Below are 23,290 nucleotides of genomic sequence, written 5' to 3'. Positions count from 1 at the left end.
GTGAGAGGAGGGAGGCCAAGAGTGACCAGTTTGGTGATGAGGATGTCCGGGATGATTGTATTAAAGGCTGAGCTGTAGTCCACAAAGAGCATTCGGACGTAGCTTTGCCGCTGCTCTAGGTGACTCAGCACAGCGTGGAGGGCTGTGGCGATGGCGTCTTCTGTGGATCTGTTTGCACGGTATGCAAACTGGTGGGGGTCGAATTCTGGGGGGAGGTAATCCTTGATGTGCTGAAGGACTAGTCTCTCAAAGCATTTCATGATTACCGGTGTGAGGGCCACAGGGCGGTAATCATTCAGGCTGGAGATGGGAGACTTCTTCGGCACTGGGATGATTGTGGCTGATTTTAGACAGGATGGGATGGCTGCCTGATCCAGTGAGAGGTTGAAGAGTCTGGTGAAGATGAGGGTGAGCTGGTGTGCGCATGCTCTTAGTACCTTGCCAGGTACTCCATCTGGACCGGCCGCCTTCCTGGGGTTCACTGCTAGGAGCACACGTCTGACATCGTGCTCTGTTACAGTGAGTGGAGCGGTGCAGGAACCAGGTGAGGATGAGGATGGGAGCAGGGCTGAAGCAGATGAGTGTTGCTGTTGTGGTGTTTCAAAGCGGGCGAAGAAGCTGTTTATTTCCTCTGCCAGCTGCCCACTCGGGTTTTCTGTTTTCGCAGTGCTGCCTCTGTGGTTGATGATGTCTTGCATTCCCTGCCACACCTCTCGTGTATTGTTGCTGGACAGGTGGGACTCGATGTTCCTTTTGTGGTCTGACTTGGCTTTTTTAATCCCCCTTTTCAGGTCAGCTCGAGCAGCCCTGTACAGAGCTCTGTCACCTGACCTGAAGGCGGCATCACGGGCTTTGAGGAGTGAGCGGACCTCGCTGGTCATCCAGGGTTTTTGATTTGGGAAAACCCGAATGCTTTTGTCCACTGTCACATTTGCAGTACAGAACTTGATGTAGTCCAGTACTGATCCTGTGAATGTTTCTAGGTCCTGGTGTTCAAATATGTCCCAGTCTGTCTCTGTGAAGCAGTCCTGTAGTTTGGAGAGAGCATTTTCCGGCCAGGTTGTAACCGTCTTTGTGGTGGGCCTGGCACTGCGCCTGAGGGGGGTGTAGGCTGGGGAGAGCAGGAGGGAGAGGTGGTCGGACTGACCGAGGTGGGGGAGGGGTATGGCTCTATATGCATGCTTGATGTTGGAGTAAACATGATCTAGAGTGTTTTCTCCTCTGGTGGGACATTTGACATGCTGATAGAACTTTGGGAGTACAGTCTTTATGTTGGCCTTATTAAAATCACCTGCGATAATGTGAACACCGTCCGGGTGGGCCCGCTGCTGTTCGTTAATGGTGTTCAGCAGGATAGAGAGCGCCGTGTTTACGTTGGCATCGGGTGGAATGTACACAGCCGTGATGATCACTACTGTTAGCTCTCTCGGTAGAAAGAAAGGCCGGCATCTTACCGACATGTACTCGAGGTTCGGGGAGCAGTGACTGTTTATAATTGTCCCGTTGTTGCACCAGCTTTCATGCATGTGACATGTTGTATAGAGCGCTTTGAGTACTCCGGGAGAGTAGAAAAGCGCTATATAAGAATGAGTCCATTTACCAAGATATAACTAGTTCACACATAGTAACTGCTCTTTTCTTTTTTATGAACTTGAATCTGACATGATATTCCAAAATCCATCAGCAATGGTGATTTACAGTGTTTCTGAACATTCAAGAATTATTTGTATCTTTCATGATGATGTTTCAACATAACTGTGTTGTTGTTACTGAGCTACATTTTTCTCATTAATCGCATTATTTCAAATATTTTCATACAGGGAGAAGATTATCGCGTTTCAGACTCTTTCAGTCAAATAGTTCAAATAATAACATCTGTGTACTCCACACTCTTCTGTGATTCATTTGTTCAGTCACACAGGGACCTTCATTAACTTAGATTAGCTGCTAACAACTCACTGAAACACAACTGATTTTAAACATTCAAAATATATTACTGATTACAACTATAAAATTAAATAAAACAATATTTTGAAAATAAAAGATTACTTTTTTATGTATGGTTGAAGAATATGTCATAAGGATTCAGTTGTTTTGAACTGATCACACATCTATACATCTATAATATCAGGTTCAAGGCAACAAGGTACTGACAATAATTAAATAAACACAGTGCTGTGCAGAAAACAATGTTTCCCTCTGATATTAGGTACACAGTAGAAATATAACTGAAATATGGACTCCAAGTGGATGAAATCAAATGTGTAAGCAGAAATATTGGTGACAAAAATATAATATTAAAATATCAAATTGTATCATTACAGTAAATTGTTGGAAATTAAAATATTTTTTTTCCACTGAGTGAGTTCATTTACCTGAGCTGTGAGATATAAGGCAGACACTGCAGGAAACTCCTCACTTCACTCTCTTCATGTGAGCAGCCTCTCAGCTTCACTTCTTTCTTCTCTGGTTGGAGTTTCAGCACTTCCAGTAGGATGGAGGACTTTCTCTTTGAGAGGTTTATGAACCAAACTGCAGGAGCTGACTGGAAAACTGACTGTAATGATGGAAGGACACTCAAGCCTGTTTTAGTCTCACAGTCCTTCACATGAGAGTACAGATCCAGCAGAACGGCACACTGGAACTCTGCGTCCATGTACCTCTCATGAAGAGGGAATGTTTGATATGTGCACACTGCTGATAACAGCTCCAGTATCTTCTCTCCTGTCTGCTGTTCTCTCTCTGCTGCTGCACAGAACAGATTCCCCAAAAAAGTGATTTCCCCTGACTCCGGAGTAAAGAAACTGGAACAATAAGAAGGAAACATTTAGTGATGATTTGATCTGAGCTGCATAAATGCAACCACACACTACTGATGGACTCCATCTTGTCCATGTGTGTCCTGTATATAATGAAAGTCCATTTTAAAGCCATCTTCCATCAGAGCAGCTGAACATTGTTGTTAGACTGTTACTGACTCACAACACAAACACTAATCCTGTGTGTGAAATCACTGTGTGCTGAACTGTAACTGTCATTTTATTTACTGTCTGACTTTAGAGAGTAAAACACTAAATATCAACAACATAGAAACACACAGAGTGGAACAACAACATCTACACTTCATATCTTGTACAACAGCAGCTTCACCTGATGCTCAGATCACACACCTGGAAATCATAATTATTCTACACATGTTCATGTGTTATTAGAGTAAACTGAAAAGGATGCTAGTTCATCTGTATAGTAACAATTTGTTTAATTTTTTTACTTGACGCTGGTGAGCTATTCTACAAAGCAATGCCAGTTTTGTCCTTCAGTTTGTCAGTACTTATAAGAAGTATTAATATTTGCTAGCAAAGAGGATGCATACAAACATGATACAATGATTATAGTAACATGATTTGATACATTGCACTGTGACACACCAATTTAATTTCAAATTTGCGATCAAATAAACTGTCAAATATATTTTTATAACATAAAAATATGTCACTGAAAAAATTTAAAGATATAAATAGTTCACATATAGTAACAGCTGTTTTCTTTTTTATGAACTTAAATCTGACATGCTATTCCAAAACCCAACAGCAGTGTTGATTTCCAGTTTTTCAAAACTAGTATTTAGTATTAATTTGATCTTTGATGATGATGTTTCAACATGACTGTGTTGTTGTTACTAAGTTACAGTTTTTCATCACATGATGTCATCATTTTCATACAGGGAGACGATTATCACATGTTTCAGGCTCTTTCAGTCAAATAGTCCAAATAATAACATCTGTGTACTCCACACTCTTCTGTGATTCATTTGTTCAGTCACACAGTGACTTTCATTAACTTGGATCAGCTGCTAACAACTCACTGAAATACAACTGATTTGACACTTTGAAAATATATTAATCAATGTGAGCATCTGGAAACTAACAAATTACTTTTTTATATGAGCGTGATGAATTGATAACAAGGCTTAATTTTTATGAAGTGATCACACATGATTAAGATATCAGCCTTCAGGGGAACACAGAACTAAAAATAATAAAACAAACACAGTAGTGTACAGAGAACAATGTTTCCCTCTGAAATTAGACAGAGTACAAATATAACTGAAAAATTACCTGATGTGTGACAAAAAAAATCACAATATCTAAAAAACAAACAAACTCAAAGACAAGAATATTACATTAAATTTTAAATCATACAATAACAGTAAACTTTCTGGAATTAAATTTTTTTTTGTACTTTTTCAGTTGATTTACCGCAGCAGCGAATCAATGAAAATGATGAAAAAAATTGTTGTAACTTTCTTTGTTTAAGATGTTATCTGTTCTGACGCAGTGTGAATTGTATGAAGTAGAATTCATTTACCTGAGCTGTGAGATATAAGGCAGACACTGAAGGAACATTTTTGCTTCACTCTCTTCATGTGAGCAGCCTGTCAGCTCCACTTCTTTCTTCTCTGGTTGGAGTTTCAGCACTTCCAGGAGGATGGAGGTCTTTCTCTCTGAGAGGTATATGGACCAGACTGCAGGAGCTGACTGGAAAACTGACTGTAATGATGGAAGGACACTCAAGCCTGTTTTATTCTCATAGTCCTTCACATGGGAGTACAGATCCAGCAGGAAATCAATCTGAACTTCTTCAGCTTCAAACTCATCCATGTATCTCTCATGAACAGGGAATGTTTGATATGTGCACACTGATGATAACAGCTCCAGTATCTTCTCTCCTGTCTGCTGTTCTCTCTCTGCTGCTGCACAGAACAGATTCCCAAAGAACCTGACTGCTTCACGAAGACGTGACCTCAGAGGAACAACACTGGAAAAATAAGAAGGAAACATTTAGTGATGATTTGATCTGAGCTGCATAAATGCAACCACACACTACTGATGGACTCCATCTTGTCCATGTGTGTCCTGTATATAATGAAAGTCCATTTTAAAGCCATCTTCCATCAGAGCAGCTGAACATTGTTTTTAGACTGTTACTGACTCACAACACAAACACTAATCCTGTGTGTGAAATCACTGCGTGCTGAACTGTAACTGTCATTTTATTTACTGTCTGGCTTTAGACAGTAAAACACTAAATATGAACAATATAGAAACACAGAGTGAAACAACAACATCTACACTTCATATCTTGTTCAACAGCAGCTTCACCTGCTGCTCAGATCACACACAAGTGGAAAATGCATATTTAAAAATATTTATTGTGTACTTAATTGTGTTTGCTTTATTTTTTATCATTTTTTTTGTTGTAAGTGCTGCTGGAAGATGAAGAAATAAAAAAATTTAAGTTAATATATTTTTAAAAACTATATCGTGTTTCGTTTTTGATGTGCTTTGTTTAAAGAAAAATTTTTTTTTAATCATGTAAAGTACAATTCATTTACCTGAGCTGTGAGATATAAGGCAGACACTGAAGAAAACTCCTCACTTCACTCTCTTCATGTGAGCAGCCTCTCAGCTCCACTTCTTTCTTCTCTGGTTGGAGTTTCAGCACTTCCAGGAGGATGGAGGTCTTTCTCTCTGAGAGGTTTATGGACCAGACAGCAGGAGCTGACTGGAAAACTGGCTGTAATGATGGAAGGACACTCAAGCCTGTTTTAGTCTCACAGTCCTTCACATGAGAGTACAGATCCAACAGGAAATCAGGCTGATACTCCATCTCTTCGTAGTCATCATCTGTGTGATTTAAAGGGAATATTCCATCTCTGCACTCTGATGATAACAGCTCCAGTATCTTCTCTCCTGGCTGCTGTTCTCTCTCTGCTTTTCCCAGCATTAAATTGGTTTCAGTGGAGTTTAAAAATGAAGAGGAGAAACTAAAACAAGAATTGAACATTTTGTCATAACATCAGAAACATAGATGACTATTATCATTTACAACCACTCTGTTATAAGTAACTATTATTATATCATGCAAGGAATTATGTTTGATCTTTGAAATGTAGACAGAGTAAAAAGCGGTAGAGAAAAAAAGGACCACAAAACCATCACATTACTGGTTCTAGTGAGAACTAGAGATGTGCTGATTTTAATTTTTAATGGACAGTCTTAGATTTCTAATTGTTCAAGTCTGACCCCCAAAAGTTGATTCTGTTCATCTGGACGTAGTGTTGTCAGTGGAAGAATTGTTTCCTCACTCATCCAAGTGACTTCTTTAGTCTCAGCTGACTGCAGGGACTGCATGACCATTCATCAACAACCACTGATCAATGGCTATGAGGGAATGGTTGCAATCACAGCATTGTAAGATGGTGAAAGATGTACCCTTAGGCCCCCTCCTCGATTCACAGATGGTCTTTACCTTTTCACATGTGTACACATGTGTACATCCTCATCATTGAAAGAGTGTCCACCGGCCTGTAGGTGTAAATAGACTGCAGAGTCCTGACCTGACGAGGTAGCTCTTCTGTGTTGTACCATCCGCTTTGCCAGAGGTTGTTTGGTTTTCCTGATGTATAAATCCTGGCAATCCTGGCAATTAACAATCGAGGAGGGGGCCTAAGGGTACATGTTTCACAATCTTTCAATGGCAGCCATTCCCCAACTCTCTGTGAATGGTACTCATGGCCATTGATCAGTGGGCTTTGATCAGTGGGCTTTGATCAGTGGTTTGTTATCAATGGTCATGAGAATTTGCATATTAGGCAGCTGGATAGTGTAGTGGTAAGTCTACGCACCTTTACACCCCCCCCCCCCATGCTAAACCCAAGCCCTTGAATGGCACGACTACATCTGCAGATCGGACACAAGCATTTAACTACGTGTTCATTATATCTTGTACTGTGTATATGACAAATAACATTTCTATTAATGATCAAGGAACTGACCTCCCAGCCCATTGTTCCTTCAGTGCAACTAGTTTCAGTCATTATGCACATGTAATGTTTATAAGACTGGGGAAAACTGCAGTCAGCTGAGACTGAAGAAGTCACTTTGATGAGTGACAAAACACTTCTCCCACTGAAAACGCTACGTCGAGATGAGCAGAAAAAACTTTACTTATCTGGATGACTGAGCATGCATCAAGATGTTTAAGTTTGACTTGCCAATTTGATGGTTTGCTGATTCTAATTTATTTTCTTTTTAAGAACAGTCACTAAGAGCAAGTACAAACACATTTCTACTTTTCACTGACGAAGAATTTTGGTTTCATAATAAAATTAATTATTGAACTTTACAATGTTTCCCAAATGCACTGAGTTACAGGATCTTCTCTCATCCTCATGAGAAATTGCTTTGCTGCTGGAAACAAGTCCAAATAATAATTCACTGAAAATGAGTTGCTGTAGGATTACTCTCAGCTTTCCTGGACATATTTTACCTGAACAAACAAAAGCAGCTGCAGCAGATTTATATAAGAAAAAAAAGATCAGATACGCATTTTCACTATGTTGATAACTTATAAAATATATATATACATTAATGTATCAGTTGCTGCTTTGTGATCAGCTTGTGGCAGTTGAGTGTGTCATGAAACAAGATTTAACAACTTTGGTAACATGAGTAGGTGTTACATAAAAAGTAACACCTACTCACTAAAGTGTTTCAGTATTTTGGGTTGAGTTACATTATCAGTTTTCTGAAGCCTCTGTCCTCATCTATGGAGAACGGCTGATCACCGATTACCGATGATAATTCTATAATTTTGCTTTTAGTTGCTTTGGTCTGTTCACTGCTCAAACCAAGGAAAGATAGAAGGGCCACTGGCTTGTAGCCAGCTCTGGCTAGCTTTAGTTTCAGCATATTAGTTCAGAGGTGTCCAACTCCAGGCTTTGAGAGCCAGTATCCTACAGGTTTTAGATATCACCCTGGGTCAACACACCTGAATTAAATGATTAGTTCATTACCAGGCCTCTGGAGAACTTCAAGACATGTTGAGGAAGTAATTTAACCATTTGAATCAGCTGTGATGGATCAAGGACACATCTAAAACCTGCAGGACACCGGCTCTCGAGGTCTGGAGTTGGCCATCCCTGTATTAGTTTTTAGTTTCTTTAAACTGAGCATGTTCAGCCGGGTGAAGGTATTTTAAGTCTTTCATAAGGTTTGTTATTCCAAATGTTTTTTCTGGAGGTTCCCAATGGTCTACTTTTTGCCATACACGCATCACAACATTTTGATCTTGGTATCTTGTTCATGTACAGTGTCAGTGAAGAACTTCTACACTAACAGCATGTGACTGTGACATTATTGTCTTATCACTTGTGAAATTAAAATTTGTGCTTGCATAACGCTAAACATTTAGCGCTAACTAGCTCAGAATTGAAAACGTCTCAGACTGATTCTCTTGTTTCCATTTCAGACCAATGTGCTGATCCATCCATCCATTTTCTTCCAGTTATCCAATTGAGGGTCATGATTGGCCTGGAGAAAATCCCACCTCTCATAAGGTGAGAGGCAGGGTACACTCTGCATAGATCACCAGTCTATCACAAGGCTGGATTCAGTTTTGGTCCCCAGCTGGTCGACCGGTGCATCTCTAGTGACAAGTGAACTGTTAAATATCTACCATAGACAGCATAAAAGATAGATGTAACTTCTTGGTCTGAAACGTGGAGCCAAAGTGGAAATATCTTATTTCTTGCATTCTTTGAAACATCAAGTAAGGGGCCACTTCTCTTTTTACAAAAGGACTTGCAGTTCAAATCTATGGGAAAATGGCTCTGTCCTCCATCACGCTGTGACCTCAGCAAAGACTTTGCTGATGTGTTTATGCGTTCACTTTCAGCCCATAATAAATAAAACATGAAGTTCATTTTATAAAATGTCACAATTAGATGACCCCAGACATGCTCATTGTCTAATGAATTGTCAATCAAAAATCATTAAATAATGATTAGATATCAATAGATAACAAGCTTGGATGTCTACTTGGTTTCACAGTCGGACTGAAGGGACTTCACCAAACAATGAGCGATGTCACAGTCCATGTTTTATACTGTCAGTGATCTCCTGTAACAGGCGATGGTCTCCATTAATTATGATGCTACAACTTGTTCAAATATATCAAAGATGAGTCTCAAGTTACTTTTTACTGAGTATGCAGAAAACTAGCAAAACAGTCCAACTTGAACAGAGTTTTGTGAGACTTAAGCAGTACTCTAACACTGCTCTGCCCAAAGAGACTGAATAATTATGGTTAAGTGCTCTGTGCACAGAAGTTTTGTTGGAGTCTGAAATTGTGCGAGTGAGACACATTAATCCACCTGTGATGAGTCAGGATTCAGGATCTCCAGCTGTGATGCAGCAAAATTTCCAGTGACAGCTGCATTACTTTTGGACAGATAATCTTATCAAATCTCAACACAACACATTATCCGGGTAGTACTACTAACATAACACTACACAGACACCTGAACTGAAGAGACTGAAAAGAACTGTGAACTATGAAACTTGAGTATGCGGACTGACAAACATGGACTGTTAGAACTCCTTATTGTGAAATGTTAAATTGCTGTTTTGTTCTGGATTTTTTTATGACATATATACCTGTATACACTGGACAAATACTCACATATATACTCTGTAATCATATATACTTGTATACACTATAAGTGTATCTACACTGGAATGTTTATATAATAGAATCACTGTGATAAGCATCTAACCTACAGGTACAAATCACAAGACCGACATAATTAGGTCAAATATTAACTTTAATTATATTAATGAAGTTTGTGCCACTTGTTGTATGAGCATATGTGATTAATACTGTCTTAAACGTAGTCATTAGGATCAACAGGTAACCTTTGACTGTGTTATGGCCAACGGTGACAAGTCCAAACATAGGGTTAAATAAACTTGGCCCTGCTAAGATGCACCTGAGAGCCTCTCCGCCTGTCTGCGCTGCCAGAAGGTGGTGAACCACCCATCCTTAACCCATATAGTGTCACGATCATGGGTCTTTTGACCCAGCGTTTTGAGTTTTAGTTTATTTTGATGTTTATGGTTTGTTTAAATTCATTAAGTTATCTAAGTTCATTTGTTTATTAGATTCCCCTTGTGTTTTCATCCCCCCTGTTAAGTCTCCCTTGTCCTTTATGTGTTTCACATCTGCATGTCTTTTGTGGTCAAGTTCATGTAGTCATGTCTGAGTTTCATTATGGTTCCTATTTTATTTTGAAAGGGGTCCTGTGTTCCTGTGTTATTTTGTTTAGTTTTACACTTCCCCTGTGATGTCATTATGTTCATTTGTTTCAGCTGTCCCCCCATGTGTTGCCACTTCTCCCGATCACCTCATGTGTGTATTTAAGTCCTCAGTCTTCCGGTGTTCAGTGTCGCGTCCTCCCTCATAGATGTGTGTGACTTTCCCTGTGTCTCCTTGTGATTTAGTTTCCCCAGTTTAGTTTTGAATTGTTATTTGTGTCTCACCACAGCAGCAATAAAGCTGTGTTTTTTGGAGTTTAATTTTTGTTTCAGCGAGTTTGCGTTTGGGTCCTTCTGTTGCCTGCCCATAAAACTGTCAAAGGGACCCAATTAAAAATGATGGATGCTGGGAACAGCGCTCCAAAAGTTACGGAATAGTGCCAGAAAGTTATGTAACACAAGTGTCAGAGATTAAAGAAGAAAAAAAGTGCAAATTGACAACTGATTGGGGAAAAGTATTGGCAAACATATTACATTGACAATTGAGATAATATTGACGCTTGTAGAGTTGAGAAAATACTTATTAGTTTAAAGTTAATTCGGTCCGATTAATAAAACAAGGAATGGAAAGTTACCCAACAGCAGGAGTAGGGGTTATTGATCCTACATGAAGGAGGGTCAGATACGCCCGGGGCTGCTTTTTTCCTGTCTGTCATTTTGTGTGTCTCTGCTGTTTGTGCTCTACACCCCGGAGTTCACTATGCTTCCTTGCTGTATTTGTACCATTTTTGCTGTTCATATGGTAAATGGACTGGTTCTTATATAGCGCTTTTCTACTCTTCTGAGCACTCAAAGCGCTTTATACAACTTGTGCATTCACCCATTCACACCCATTCGCACAAGCACATTTTTCTAAGTGCTTTCCTTGCTAACATTCATACACATTCATACTCCGATGGATGCATCGGAGAGCAATTTGGGGTTAGTATCTTGCCCAAGGATATTTGGCATGCAGACAAGGGGAAGCCAGAAATTGAACCACCAACCTTCCAATCAGTAGATGACCTGCTCTACCTGAGCTACAGCCACCCCAAATGACACTGTTTAATAAAACTCTGTCTTGTAAGAATTATACTCTTTTCCGGAGGATCTTTTTGAGTGACTTGATTTTAATTAGATCTGGAAAGCTGGTCCTCCAGAGCGTTGGTGGGATAAGGTTATCATATTGGCTTCACAATTTGCGACCCAACACTTTGTGGGGTTGTTTTAATTATTGTTTTAACTTTTCTTTTAGCTGTGTATCAATCACTCCTTAGTTTTTACCTAGAGAACATAAGCCCAAAGATCCTAACTTACTCTTACTACATTCTGTAGTAGTGAAGTATACTGTGTTACACATGCAGATATGTTTTTAAAGGAAAACATATTTACCTGAGCTGTGAGATATAAGGCAGACACTGCAGGAAACTCCTCACTTCACTCTCTTCATGTGAGCAGCCTGTCAGCTCCACTTGTTTCTTCTCTGGTTGGAGTTTCAGCACTTCCAGGAGGATGGAGGTCTTTCTCTCTGAGAGGTTTATGGACCAGACTGCAGGAGCTGAAAATACTGACTGTAATGATGGAAGGACACTCAAGCCTGTTTCAGGCTCACAGTCCTTCACATGAGAGTACAGATCCAGCAGGAAATCAGACACATAAGAATCATCCATGTATCTCTCATGAACAGGGAATGTTTGATATGTGCACACTGATGATAACAGCTCCAGTATCTTCTCTCCTGTCTGCTGTTCTCTCTCTGCTGCTGCACAGAACAGATTCCCAAAGAACCTGACTGCTTCATGATGATCTGACCACTCAGTATCAACACTGGAACAATAAGAAGGAAACACTTAGTGATAATTTGATCTGAGCTGCATAAATACAACCACACACTAGTGATGGACTCCATCTTGTCCATGTGTGTCCTGTATATAATGAAAGTCCATTTTAAAGCCATCTTCCATCAGAGCAGCTGAACATTGTTTTTAGACTGTTACTGACTCACAACACAAACACTAATCCTGTGTGTGAAATCACTGTGTACTGAACTGTAGCTGTCATTTTATTTACTGTCTGACTTTAGAAAGTAAAACACTAAATATCAACAACATAGAAACACAGAGTTAAACAACAACATCTACACTTCATATCTTGTACAACAGCAGCTTCACCTGCTGCTCAAATCACACACGTGGAAATCACACAATTGCTAATATTGACTGAGCAATTAATAAATTAGATTTTAATTAATTTGCTCTTAGAAGTTTGTCAAATTACATTGAGAAGAATAATTTCTGCTCCAGCAGAGTTGTGGAACACAAAGAGATTAATGGGTTAGTTAGCTGTGTAGAGCTAAAAGTCAGGTCTTTCGGCAATGTCTGGATTGATCACCATGGTAACAGATGTGAATACACAGCCTGGTTTAGATCAGGTTATGCACAGCCTGAAAAAGGGACTTGGGCCCATCTTCCTGTAGGCCCACCACCAACAGGATGCGCTGTAGGTGTTGGGTGCTGTGTGTGTTGGGTGGCAGCCAGGAGTGGAGGCCTTAGCGGACCAATCCCCGTCTTCCAAGAATAGCAACATGGAATGTTGCCTCTCTGGTGGGGAAGAGAGGAGTTAGTGCGTGAGGTTGAGAGGTACCGGCTAGATATAGTCGGGCTCACCCTAACGCATGGCTTGGGCTCTGGAACCAGCCTCTTGGAGAGGAGCTGGACTCTGTCTCAGTCTGGAGTTGTCCTTGGTGAGAGGTGGCAGGCTTGGGTGGGTATCCTGGTATCCCCTCGGCTTGCTGTCTGTATCTTTTTCCCAGTGGACGAGAGTAACCAGCCTGAGGGTGCTCCACCTGGGGGCTCTGTTATCCTACTGGGAAACTTTAGTGTTTATGTGGGCAATGACAGCAAGACCTGAAGGGGCATGATTGGGAGGAACGGCCTCTCTGTTTTTTGTTGTTGGACTTCTGTGCAAAATCAGTTTGTCCATAACGAACACCATGTTTGAACATAAGGGTGTCCTTAAGTGGACCGTGGCACCAGGAAACCCTAGGTTGCTGATCGATGATCAATTTTGTAGTCATATCTCCAGACCTGCAACCATGTGTTCTGGTGTTACGTTCCCCTAAAAAGGTCCATGGGATGAGGGGAAGTAACAAAAGGTGTTATATTCCAATAATAACCAAACTAAAAGAGACGGACAAGCCACCTTTTGCAGAAACAAAACAAAACTTAGTTGTTGGTCAAAAAACTGGGACTAGGAGTAACTAGGATTAGTGACCAAACACACACTCCTCCCCACAGACCAGAACCAAACATACACACACACACACAGCTCACTAGCTGCAACCCAACATGGCTCTCTGGAACTAGAGCTCACCTTTCTCTGGCCTTAAGTACTCATAATTGCTGATGGGAGTCAGCTGTACAAAAAAGATGGCACCTAAGGCAGGAGAGATGGCAGGACACACCCACACAAGGGTAATTTCCAGAGGAGGCCCTGCTAGGGCCGTAACATCTGGACACTCGGGTGAAGAGAGGGGCTGAGCTGTCAACTGATCACCACCTGGTGGCGAGTTGGATCATGTGGCAGGGGAGGATATTGGGCAGACCTGGCGCACCTAAACATATAGTGAGGGTGCACTGGGAATGCCAGGCAGAGGCCCTGCTCGGCAAGATCTTCAATACACACTTCCGGCAGAACTTCAACACTATTCCGAGTAAGACTGAGGGCATTGAGTCCAAATATTCAGCACCTCCATTGCCAAAGCCACTGCACTGAGCTGCGGCCGCAAGGTGGTTGGTACCTGTCGTGATGGTAACTCCCAAATTCTGGACACCAGTGCTGAAGGAAGCCACCAGGCTGAAGAAGGAGTCCTATCAGGCTTGGTTAGTGTGTGGGACTTTGGAGGCAGCTGATAGGCACCAACAGGCCAAGCGGAACGGCATGCATGGGCAGTGGCTGAAGCAAAAACTCTTGTGTGGGAGGACGTCAGAGAGGAAAAAGACTTTTGGACTGTTTCAAAGATATTATGGCAAACCGTCAGGAAACTCAGGAGGGAAAAGCAGTGCTCTACCTGAAGTGTGTATAGTGCGGGTGGAGTGCAACTAACTTCGACTGAGAACATTGTCTGGCAGTGGAAGGAATACTTTGAGGACCTCCTTAATCCCACTGGCCCATGGAGGAAGCAGAGTCTGGGGATGAGGGGGATGACTCATCTATCTCTGGTGGTGAGGTCACTGAGGCAGTTAAAAAACTCCTTGGTGGCAGGGTCCCTGGGGTGGATGAGGTTTGCCCTGAGTTCCTGAGGGTTCTGGATGTTGTAAAGCTGTCTTGTTGACATGCCTCTGCAATGTGCGTGGAGATCAGGGGCAGTACCACTGGACTGGCAGGCCGTGTTGGTGGTTCCCATCTTTAAGAAGGGGGACCAGAGGGTGTGTTCCAACTGTAGGGGGACCACACTCCCCAGCCTCCCCGGGACAGTCTATGCCAGTGTGCTGGAAAGGAGATTCCATCTGTTAGACAAACCTCAGATACAGGAGGCTCAATTCGGTTTTAGTCCTGGTCGTGGAACACTGGAACACAAGGATACAGTCTATATCTGTTTTGTGGACTTGGAGAAGGGAGGAGTTTAAGTATCTTGGGGTTTTGTTGATGAGTGATGGAAGAAGGGAGTAGGAGATCAACAGACGGATTGGTGCTGTAGCTGCAGTGATGCAGACGCTGTACCAGTCTGCCGTGTGCAGAGAGAGCCGAGTGTAAAAGCAAAACTTTCAATTTACCGGTCGATCTACGTCCCTACCCTGGTCTTGGGCTGTGGGTAGTTACCAAAAGAACAAGATCGCAGATACAAGTAGTGGAAACAAGCTTCCTCTGGAGGGTGGCTGGCCTCTCCCTTAGAGATAGGGGGAGAAGTACAGCCAGGGAGGGGCTCAGAGTAGAGCTGCTGCTCCTCCTTGCAAGGAGCCAGTTGAGGTGGTTCGGGCATCTGACAAGGATGCTGGGCGAGGCGTTCCAGGCATGTCCCACCGTAAGGAGGTCCTGGGGTAGACCCAGGACACGCTGGCGAGATTATATCTCTCGGCTGGCCTAGGAATGCCTTGGTGTTCCCCCGGACAAGCTGGAGGCGGTGCCTGGGTAGAGGGAGATCTGGGCTTCTCTGCTTAGACTGCTGCTCCCGCAAAAATTTTACAATTAAATTATAATTCATAGAACATAAAATACTTACACTGTTGATTTCAGGGAGCATCTCATTTTATACAGACTTAATTATGTAAAGTTCAAATTTTTTTGTACTGTTTGAGTTGATTTACCGCAGCAGTGAATGAATGAAAATTATGAAAAAAACTGTCGCAACTTTCTTTGTTTAAGATGTTATCTGTTCTGACGCAGTGTGAATTGTATGAAGAAGAATTCATTTACCTGAGCTGTGAGATATAAGGCAGACATTGAAGGAAACTCCTCACTTCACTCTCTTCATGTGAGCAGTCTGTCAGCTCCACTTCTTTCTTCTCTGGTTGGAGTTTCAGCACTTCCAGGAGGATGGAGGTCTTTCTCTCTGAGAGGTTTATGGACCAGACTGCAGGAGCTGACTGGAAAACTGACTGTAGTAAGTGAAGGACACTCCTGCCTGTTTTAGTCTCATAAGAGTACAGGTCCATGAGGAAGTCACACCACTTCTGTTTAAGAGGACTATTTTTGTATCTGCACACTGATGACAACAGCTCCAGTATCTTCTCTCCTGTCTGCTGTTCTCTCTCTGCTGCTGCACAGAACAGATTCCCAAAGAACCTTGTTGTGTCTTCATCTGATGTATTAGTATCAACACTGGAACAATAAGAAGGAAATATTTAGTGATAATTTGATCTGAGCTGCATAAAAACAACCACACACTACTAATGGATGAAATGCTAATTCCACTCATTGACACACAAATCACTTTATCATGTCTGTGTGTTTAATCTGGATGTTTGGTTGCTATTGTTTCTGTCTCTCTTCAGTAAAATTAAACTATGATAAAAAAAAATTACAGACTGTTTTATTTCTTTGTAAGTCAGAAAACTTAGAACTTTACTTAAGGAGCTCTTTGGAACTGAACCTGACTGGACGCTGACCTGTATGCTAAAACTAAATGACTACAAACCAGAGGAAAGTTGAACTTGATGAATGAACTAAATAAATTAACTAAAGAAAAAACTCTTAAACGTCCCAGAGACACTTTCCTGCATTATCATGTGACAGCTTTTGTCACTTAAATATGAACATTATGTTTGTGCTGTTTACACTTGTCTGTGATGCTCTGTGAAATATTCCCTATTATTTATCAAAAGTTAATATTCACATCAAAAGTTTAAGACCACACCTCCAAAAAAACCTGTATCCCCGACAAACAGAAATCAAAGGCTATAAAACAGCCTGTACACTTTAAGCGTCGTTTTTTTAATAAATTGCATGATCAAAAAATGTTTTCTCTCTCCCATTTCTTCTTGTTGCATGTCTACTTGGAGCCTCGTTAAGATCCAACCATGCAAAAAATTATTTTCTGCCGTTTTTCAAGTGGTCTTAAACTTTTGATCAGGACTGCATTTACCAATATTTACTGAGTAAATAATTAATTTAGATTTTGATCAATTTACTGTTAGAAGTGCTGCTGGAAGATTAAAAAAAGAAAAAATTAAGTTAATATATTTTTTAAAACTATATCAACTTAAGGCCAAAACAGAGAGAATGAGGAGGAGCTTCTTCCCCCAGGCTATTCGGGCCCTGAACCAGGTGTAGGACTGGACTCTCCCACACACGTCACTATAAGACTGGACTCTCACACACATCACCACACGCACCACCACACATTTCCTATAATCCTATAATTCCTATAATTTATAATCTTTATAATCTTTATAATCTCTTCTGCTATTTGCACATTCTTTACTGTAAATTCCTAAGTTAATTTGTAAATTTTTGTAGTAAACTGTAAATTGTAAATATTGTAAAACTTTTCTTCTGTCATTTAATGGTCGGGCATTGTACAGCTACAAGCATTTCACCCCCATGTCATACTGTGTATGGTTGTGTGTGTGTGACAAATAAAATTTGAATTTGAAGTTTTGTTTATGATGTGCTCTGCTGGATGGAAAAAGAATGTTTGCAGCAGAGTGGTGTCATACAATGAGCTTTATGAGTTAGTGTTGCATAGTGTAGCATGGTGGAAAAGAATGGAGAGAATCCTCCACTAAATATTTGGGTTGCCATTACTTTTTTTTTCTTTTTTTTTTTACATGCTTTGGGGTCTGTGGCTGTATCCCAATTCAGGGTCTGCAGCCTTAAACTACGCAGCCTTAACAGTCTACAAGGGCCGCGTACTCAAAGACCGCTAAGGCCGGAAGTGCGAGGCTTCTGAAATGGGACGGTCTAGCCTCCGTCACACTGCCCATGTTGCCTAGCAACCGTGATACCAACCGCTGGAAACGTTTCATACAACATTGTTTGACAGAAATGAAGGAGAAAATCTTTTGTTCATTTGTTTGTTTGTTTTTTTATGATTGTGTGATTGATAAGTATCTGAGGCTGAGACCACGGGACTGTGAAAACATGATTGTTGGGCTTCATTTCTGAAACGGAACAGTCATTTTATTATATTAACCATAATAGTTATTACAGCAGTGAACTTGAACTCTGTGCCCAATACTGAGCTTCAGTAAAGATTCAAGTTGCAGTTATTTATATTTCCTGTCACCTTAAATCTTCACTTAAAGATTTACTCAAAGATATATATAGATGTATAATATATAAGAGACAAATATTGTTCTTTTATTATGTTGGCATAACTAAATTTGGCTCAATGCCTACACGTATGTGTAAAAAGAAAATGTACGAGCTGTGATAACTGTTTCTGATAGAATGAAGAGTAGACTGATATATTAAATATTCCTTTATTGGGTGAGAAAATCAGACCATGTCATAACTGCTTTAAGTCATACAGAATAGATATCAGAGCCTTAAACTGGCTGACTTCTGCTAAATGGGTCAAACTGAGCAGAAAGTATCCAAACACATATCATCCTTATAGAATATGATGTAACACTATAGATCAACTTACCTCAGAATATATAAAGCATATAAACAATTACAGCAATATGATGCAACAAACACAGCAGTACTACTAATCCAAAATACTCAAAGCTTCATAGAACTGAAACAAACATTTATTTTTAGGTCCATTCTGCTGCTGATACATACTTTAGGTTTCTGAATATTAAACTTGTTGCTGCCTTTCATAGTGTGTAACTTGAAGGCCCTGAGTACTTTCTCCCACACTGAAAACACTGGAATGATAAAATTATTTGAACATTACCTAATAAGACTGATTCAGGACAGACAATTAGTTATTTTAAACTTTTCTAGCAGTCCTTCACAAACAGGGAACAGTCTGTCTATTCTCTCCATCTGTCAGCTGCTGTTCACAAAAGACAAGACTGTGTTGATAGCTGTAGATGGAAAATGTTTTAAGGTCCTTTAATTCAGTTTTTTATTTATTGCATTAAGTTGTTATATATGAAGAGATATAGTCACTTGTGGTGATGAAGTTATCATGCAACATTGATGCAAAATGGCTTCACTGCCTGTACAGGTTGTTTTTTTTTCTGCAGTCTAAAATCGTTCAAGTGCGACACATTAATCCACCTCTGATGAGTCAGGATTCAGGATCTCCAGCTTTGATGCAGCAAAATTTCCAGCCTACTTAGAAGTGATAGCTGCATTAATTCTGGACTGATAATCTTATGAGATCTCCATACAATACATTATCCGGGTAATACTACTAACAATAACACTATACAGACACCTGAAGTGAGAAGACTGAAATGTTGTGAAATTTCAATATTGTGAAATGTTAAACTGCTGTTTATGGGGTTGTTTCAATAATTGTTTTAAGTTTTCTTTTAGCTGTGTGTCAGTTGCTCCTTAGTTGGTACCTAGAGAACATAAGCCCAAAGATCCTAACTTACTCTACACTCTGTAGTAGTGAAGTATACTGTGTTACACATGCAGATATGTTTTTAAAGGAAAACATATTTACCTGAGCTGTGAGATATAAGGCAGACACTGAAGGAAACTCCTCACTTCACTCTCTTCATGTGAGCAGCCTGTCAGCTCCACCTGTTTCTTCTCTGGTTGGAGTTTCAGCACTTCCAGGAGGATGGAGGTCTTTCTCTCTGAGAGGTTTATGAACCAGACTGCAGGAGCTGAAAATACTGACTGTAATGATGGAAGGACACTCAGGCCTGTTTTAGTTTCACAATCCTTCACATGGGAGAACAGATCCAACAGGAAATCACAGTCTGCACAGGAGCATCTCTCATTAAAAGGGAACGTTCCATGTCTGCACACTGATATTAACAGCTCCAGTATCTTCTCTTCTGGTTGCTGTTCTCTCTCTGCTTCTTCCCATGTCAAATCCGTTTGACTTGAGAGTAAAAATGAAGGAGAGAAACTGGAAGGAAAATTGAACATTTTGTCAGAAGTCAGTTGCATTACAGAAATGTCCATTATCATTTATATAAAACTGTTACATTTCAACATTATTTTATGCAGGGATGTCCTGGTTCATCCCAGAGATTTGGATGTGCAAAGATGCACAAACTGTTGAAGATAAACATGACAACTTGGACCTGTTACATTACCGGCTGTGAGTGAGAATGAGAGATGCATTTAGTGGAATTTTGTTGATTGACCTACCAATAAATTTTTTTTTGCTGATTCCCATTTTCCCAACTGTACCTGACATCATGTAAAACTAAAACATTCCCCCTCCAAAAAAGACATTAAGAGGCAAAACTGTGTGCCATAATCAGGGTTAAATAGTGCTGGCATTTTTGTTTTCTTGGCACAACACCCAAACAACTGCAGGTGTCCATAAGTGTTGTTTGCAGTACTTCAGCATCTAGCTAGCCATACTAAAAATGAAAACAGTCACCTTATAAAACATCTGCTTACATCTTGTTGAATTTAGTTCAAAGACCTGTGAATCTCAGAAAAGCAGCAGCCCAGATCAGCTAATCACATCACTTCTACACTAAGAAACAACACTAAGAAAATCTACTGGAGCTCTCAATAAAAATTATTCTGAGATGTGATTCTTTTCCCCATCCTGAGCCACTACAACTGATTTTCAGGTCCCACTCCCCCCATGCTGAATACCACTTTAACCTCTTCCCCACTTATTTCTGAAAATAGGCAAAGTTGAATCACTACTTCAACTTTTAATAAAGTATTTTTTTTAAAACAAGTATCTGTACTTCTATTTAAATACATAATTTCTAAACTTTTGCCACCTCTGCTCCAAGCTCTGGCTAGTGTTAGCTTTAGCCACTTACCTTTTGCTACCTTCTATGAACTAGATATGTTTAGCTGGATCAAGGTGTGCTGACTGCCCATTTCATGGTCCTTGGTTGCTGACCCAGTGTTTTGGTTTATGAAATTTTAAGTTATGTTGCTGTTAAATATCTGTTAGTCTGCTACTGAATAGTTTGTTTAATTCTTATTTCAATTTTTTTTTAACATTTTATGCATTTCCTTTTTCTTAGTTTTGATTTCTTTGTTCCAGTTTGTGTCTCAGTTTGCTTTTCATTCCCCCATCCTGTTATGTCAACTCTTCTGTGCTAAGATCTTGTGTCTGTCTTTACATTTAGTTCTGGTTCTCACTGCTCATTTTTATTTTGGATAGTTACTTGTCTCCAGTGTCTTGTGTTTAGTCTCACTGTGCTTGACTGTGATTACCTGTGTCATGTTATCCAGCTGCTCACTTCCCCCAATTGCCCTCTTGTATATAAACTTAGCAAAAAAGGTAAGGACATTTGTGTTTGGTCAGCTATTTATTTGTTCTCACAATACTTCTTAGTAATAAATTCTGCTGTTGCTGTTGCTGGCCAAATGAAGGTTTCTGAAGCATTGAAGCTTGTATTGAAAAACAGTTCATTACTCAAAGCGTTTCAACACAGTCATCTATGGTGACATCTGGTGGCCAAAAAATATGAAAAACAGCTTGAATCTACAACCTTTAATGAACTGCTTCATTATGATTTCCCACTCTACAGAGCTGAATTGACAGCTTCTGTTTTATGACAGTTCTGTCTGGTATCGGGCTGATATGGTGAATAAGACTTCCTTGTTTAAACATGTACCACGGAGTGTTCTCATTTTGTTTATGACTTCTTGATGTGTTTTTATTAATAGAAATAACAAAAACTCTATATAACAATGTACAACACAATCTTAAAATAAGTTAGGAGTATGTTTGCTGCCTCCATGTGATTATGTAATTAACCAGTGGACAGGTACATTTATAACTTCTATAATTATAAATATAATAATATCTTGTATTTCTTATGTACTTTTCAGACCTGGGAGCAGAATTGCTGATGTACTGGTTTTTATTTAGGAATAGGCAGAGCGTCCTCTTTTCCTGGCTTCATGTCTCTAATTGTGTCACACACCGGTTCGCCATCTCTCACACAAAATTACCAAAACACAGCACAAATCCCGCCATTCAATTCCTTATAAACCATTGAATCAGGTACTGAAGCAGTGATGTACCAAATGAAGTTCAGAAATCGTTGATCACATGATTCTGTTCAGCTGAAGCAAGCCTCAGCACAGTGTTTCTGAAGCACTGTGTTAGGTTTTTTTTACCCATGGGCAGGAGCTTCAGCTTCAAACAGGCCATTACCAGCTGTTGGAAAGTCTGTGTGTTTGCTCTTAAATGGTGCCACACTTGTAAGGAAAATGCATTTGTGTAGTGAGCAGCAGAGTTAAGTATGTGTGTTGGAATCATGAAAAAATCTCATTCTTCTACTGACTCTTGTTTGGAGCTTTTGGTTCATCCAGTGCTGACATGCAGGTGCCCAATTCTATTGTAATGTACAACACAGAAGAGCATCTTTTCTTTTCTGTGGTAAATTGCTGTAAAAGCGTAATCTAAATGTTAAAACAAAATCAGAATTTTATAATATACTAAGCTTTGATTAATTTACCTAGTTTACATCACAACACTCTATATGTAGAGTATATCATGTAAAGTACAATTCATTTACCTGAGCTGTGAGATATAGGGCAGACACTGAAGGAAACTCAGTACTTCACTCTTTTCATGTGAGCAGCCTGTCAGCTCCACTTGTTTCTTCTCTGGTTGGAGTTTCAGCACTTCCAGGAGGATGGAGGTCTTTCTCTCTGAGAGGTTTATGAACCAGACTGCAGGAGCTGACTGGGAAACTGACTGTAATGATGGAAGGACACTCAAGCCTGTTTTAATCTCATAGTCCTTCACATGGGAGTACAGATCAAAAAGGAAATCACACCATATCTCTGTCAGAGGGAATGTTTTGTATCTGCACACTGATGATAACAGCTCCAGTATCTTCTCTCCTGTCTGCTGTTCTCTCTCTGCTGCTGCACAGAACAGATTCCCAAAGAACCTGGTTTCTTCTGAAGGCTCTGACAATGGAGGTATGACACTGAAATCATGAGTAAAAAAATGTGACTTAGTTTTTAACTAAAAAGAAATATAGTTTTTGAACAGAAAAAGTGATACTATTACAAATTAATGTACATGCAACATTAATTTCATATGCCATTATTGATGGCTGTTGGCAGAGCGCGGCCAACAGGGGCCCAGTGGGGGCACTGGCCAACTCCCAGATTTTCAATGTGCTACCAGAACTTTTTCTGAAATTTTACACATTTATTTCTTGCAATATGTCCACAGAGTCCTAGTAACAGATTTCTTTCTTTGTCACAGCAACTTATTATTTATCATATAGAAACACAGTTTAACACATACCGTATTTTCCGCACTATAAGGCGCACTTAAAATCCTTTAATTTTCTCAAAAATCGACAGTGCACCTTATGTATGAATTCTGGTTGTGCTTACTGGCCTCGAATAGATTTTATGTGGTACGCGACGCTCAAAAATCTGTCAAGAAATGTTTTAGTATGACTTTGGTAAGCTACGAAGCCGCACTGCTTGATGGATTGTCAGAGCATTACGGCTAATGTAGTCAGGCGCCTCCCGGAGTAATCTGGGTCCAAAACTCCGTCCTTTCAGGTCCCAAAGTCAAACGAACACTGCAGCATCACTAAAAGTTAAAAACTGTCTAAATTCTTTCA

The 23,290-nt window shown here is 40.2% G+C and overlaps 1 protein-coding gene across 3 annotated transcripts in view; it reads right to left on the bottom strand.

The window, feature by feature from the left end:
* LOC146361458 (uncharacterized) overlaps positions 1 to 23,290 on the bottom strand; it is a 61,350-nt gene that overhangs the window by 17,034 nt on the left and 21,026 nt on the right. For 2 of the 3 annotated variants that reach the window (XM_084921023.1, XM_084921024.1), the window contains 7 exons: positions 22,217 to 22,636; positions 19,204 to 19,617; positions 15,552 to 15,956; positions 11,529 to 11,963; positions 5,396 to 5,827; positions 4,369 to 4,818; positions 2,376 to 2,804 (listed from right to left, as the gene is read on the bottom strand). In XM_084921023.1, the coding sequence (XP_084777149.1) occupies positions 2,376 to 2,804; positions 4,369 to 4,818; positions 5,396 to 5,827; positions 11,529 to 11,963; positions 15,552 to 15,956; positions 19,204 to 19,617; positions 22,217 to 22,636 (2,985 nt within the window). The remainder of the gene's footprint in view (positions 1 to 2,375; positions 2,805 to 4,368; positions 4,819 to 5,395; positions 5,828 to 11,528; positions 11,964 to 15,551; positions 15,957 to 19,203; positions 19,618 to 22,216; positions 22,637 to 23,290) is intronic. The other variant, XM_084921025.1, reaches the window with a different exon arrangement.

Source organism: Perissodus microlepis, chromosome 23 (genome assembly GCF_051167445.1).
Source record: "Perissodus microlepis isolate ML-2025 ecotype Zambia chromosome 23, ASM5116744v1, whole genome shotgun sequence".
Lineage (NCBI taxonomy): Eukaryota > Metazoa > Chordata > Actinopteri > Cichliformes > Cichlidae > Perissodus > Perissodus microlepis.
The sequence above is the reverse complement of the archived record's forward strand: the minus strand, read 5'-3'. Positions and strand labels throughout refer to the sequence as shown.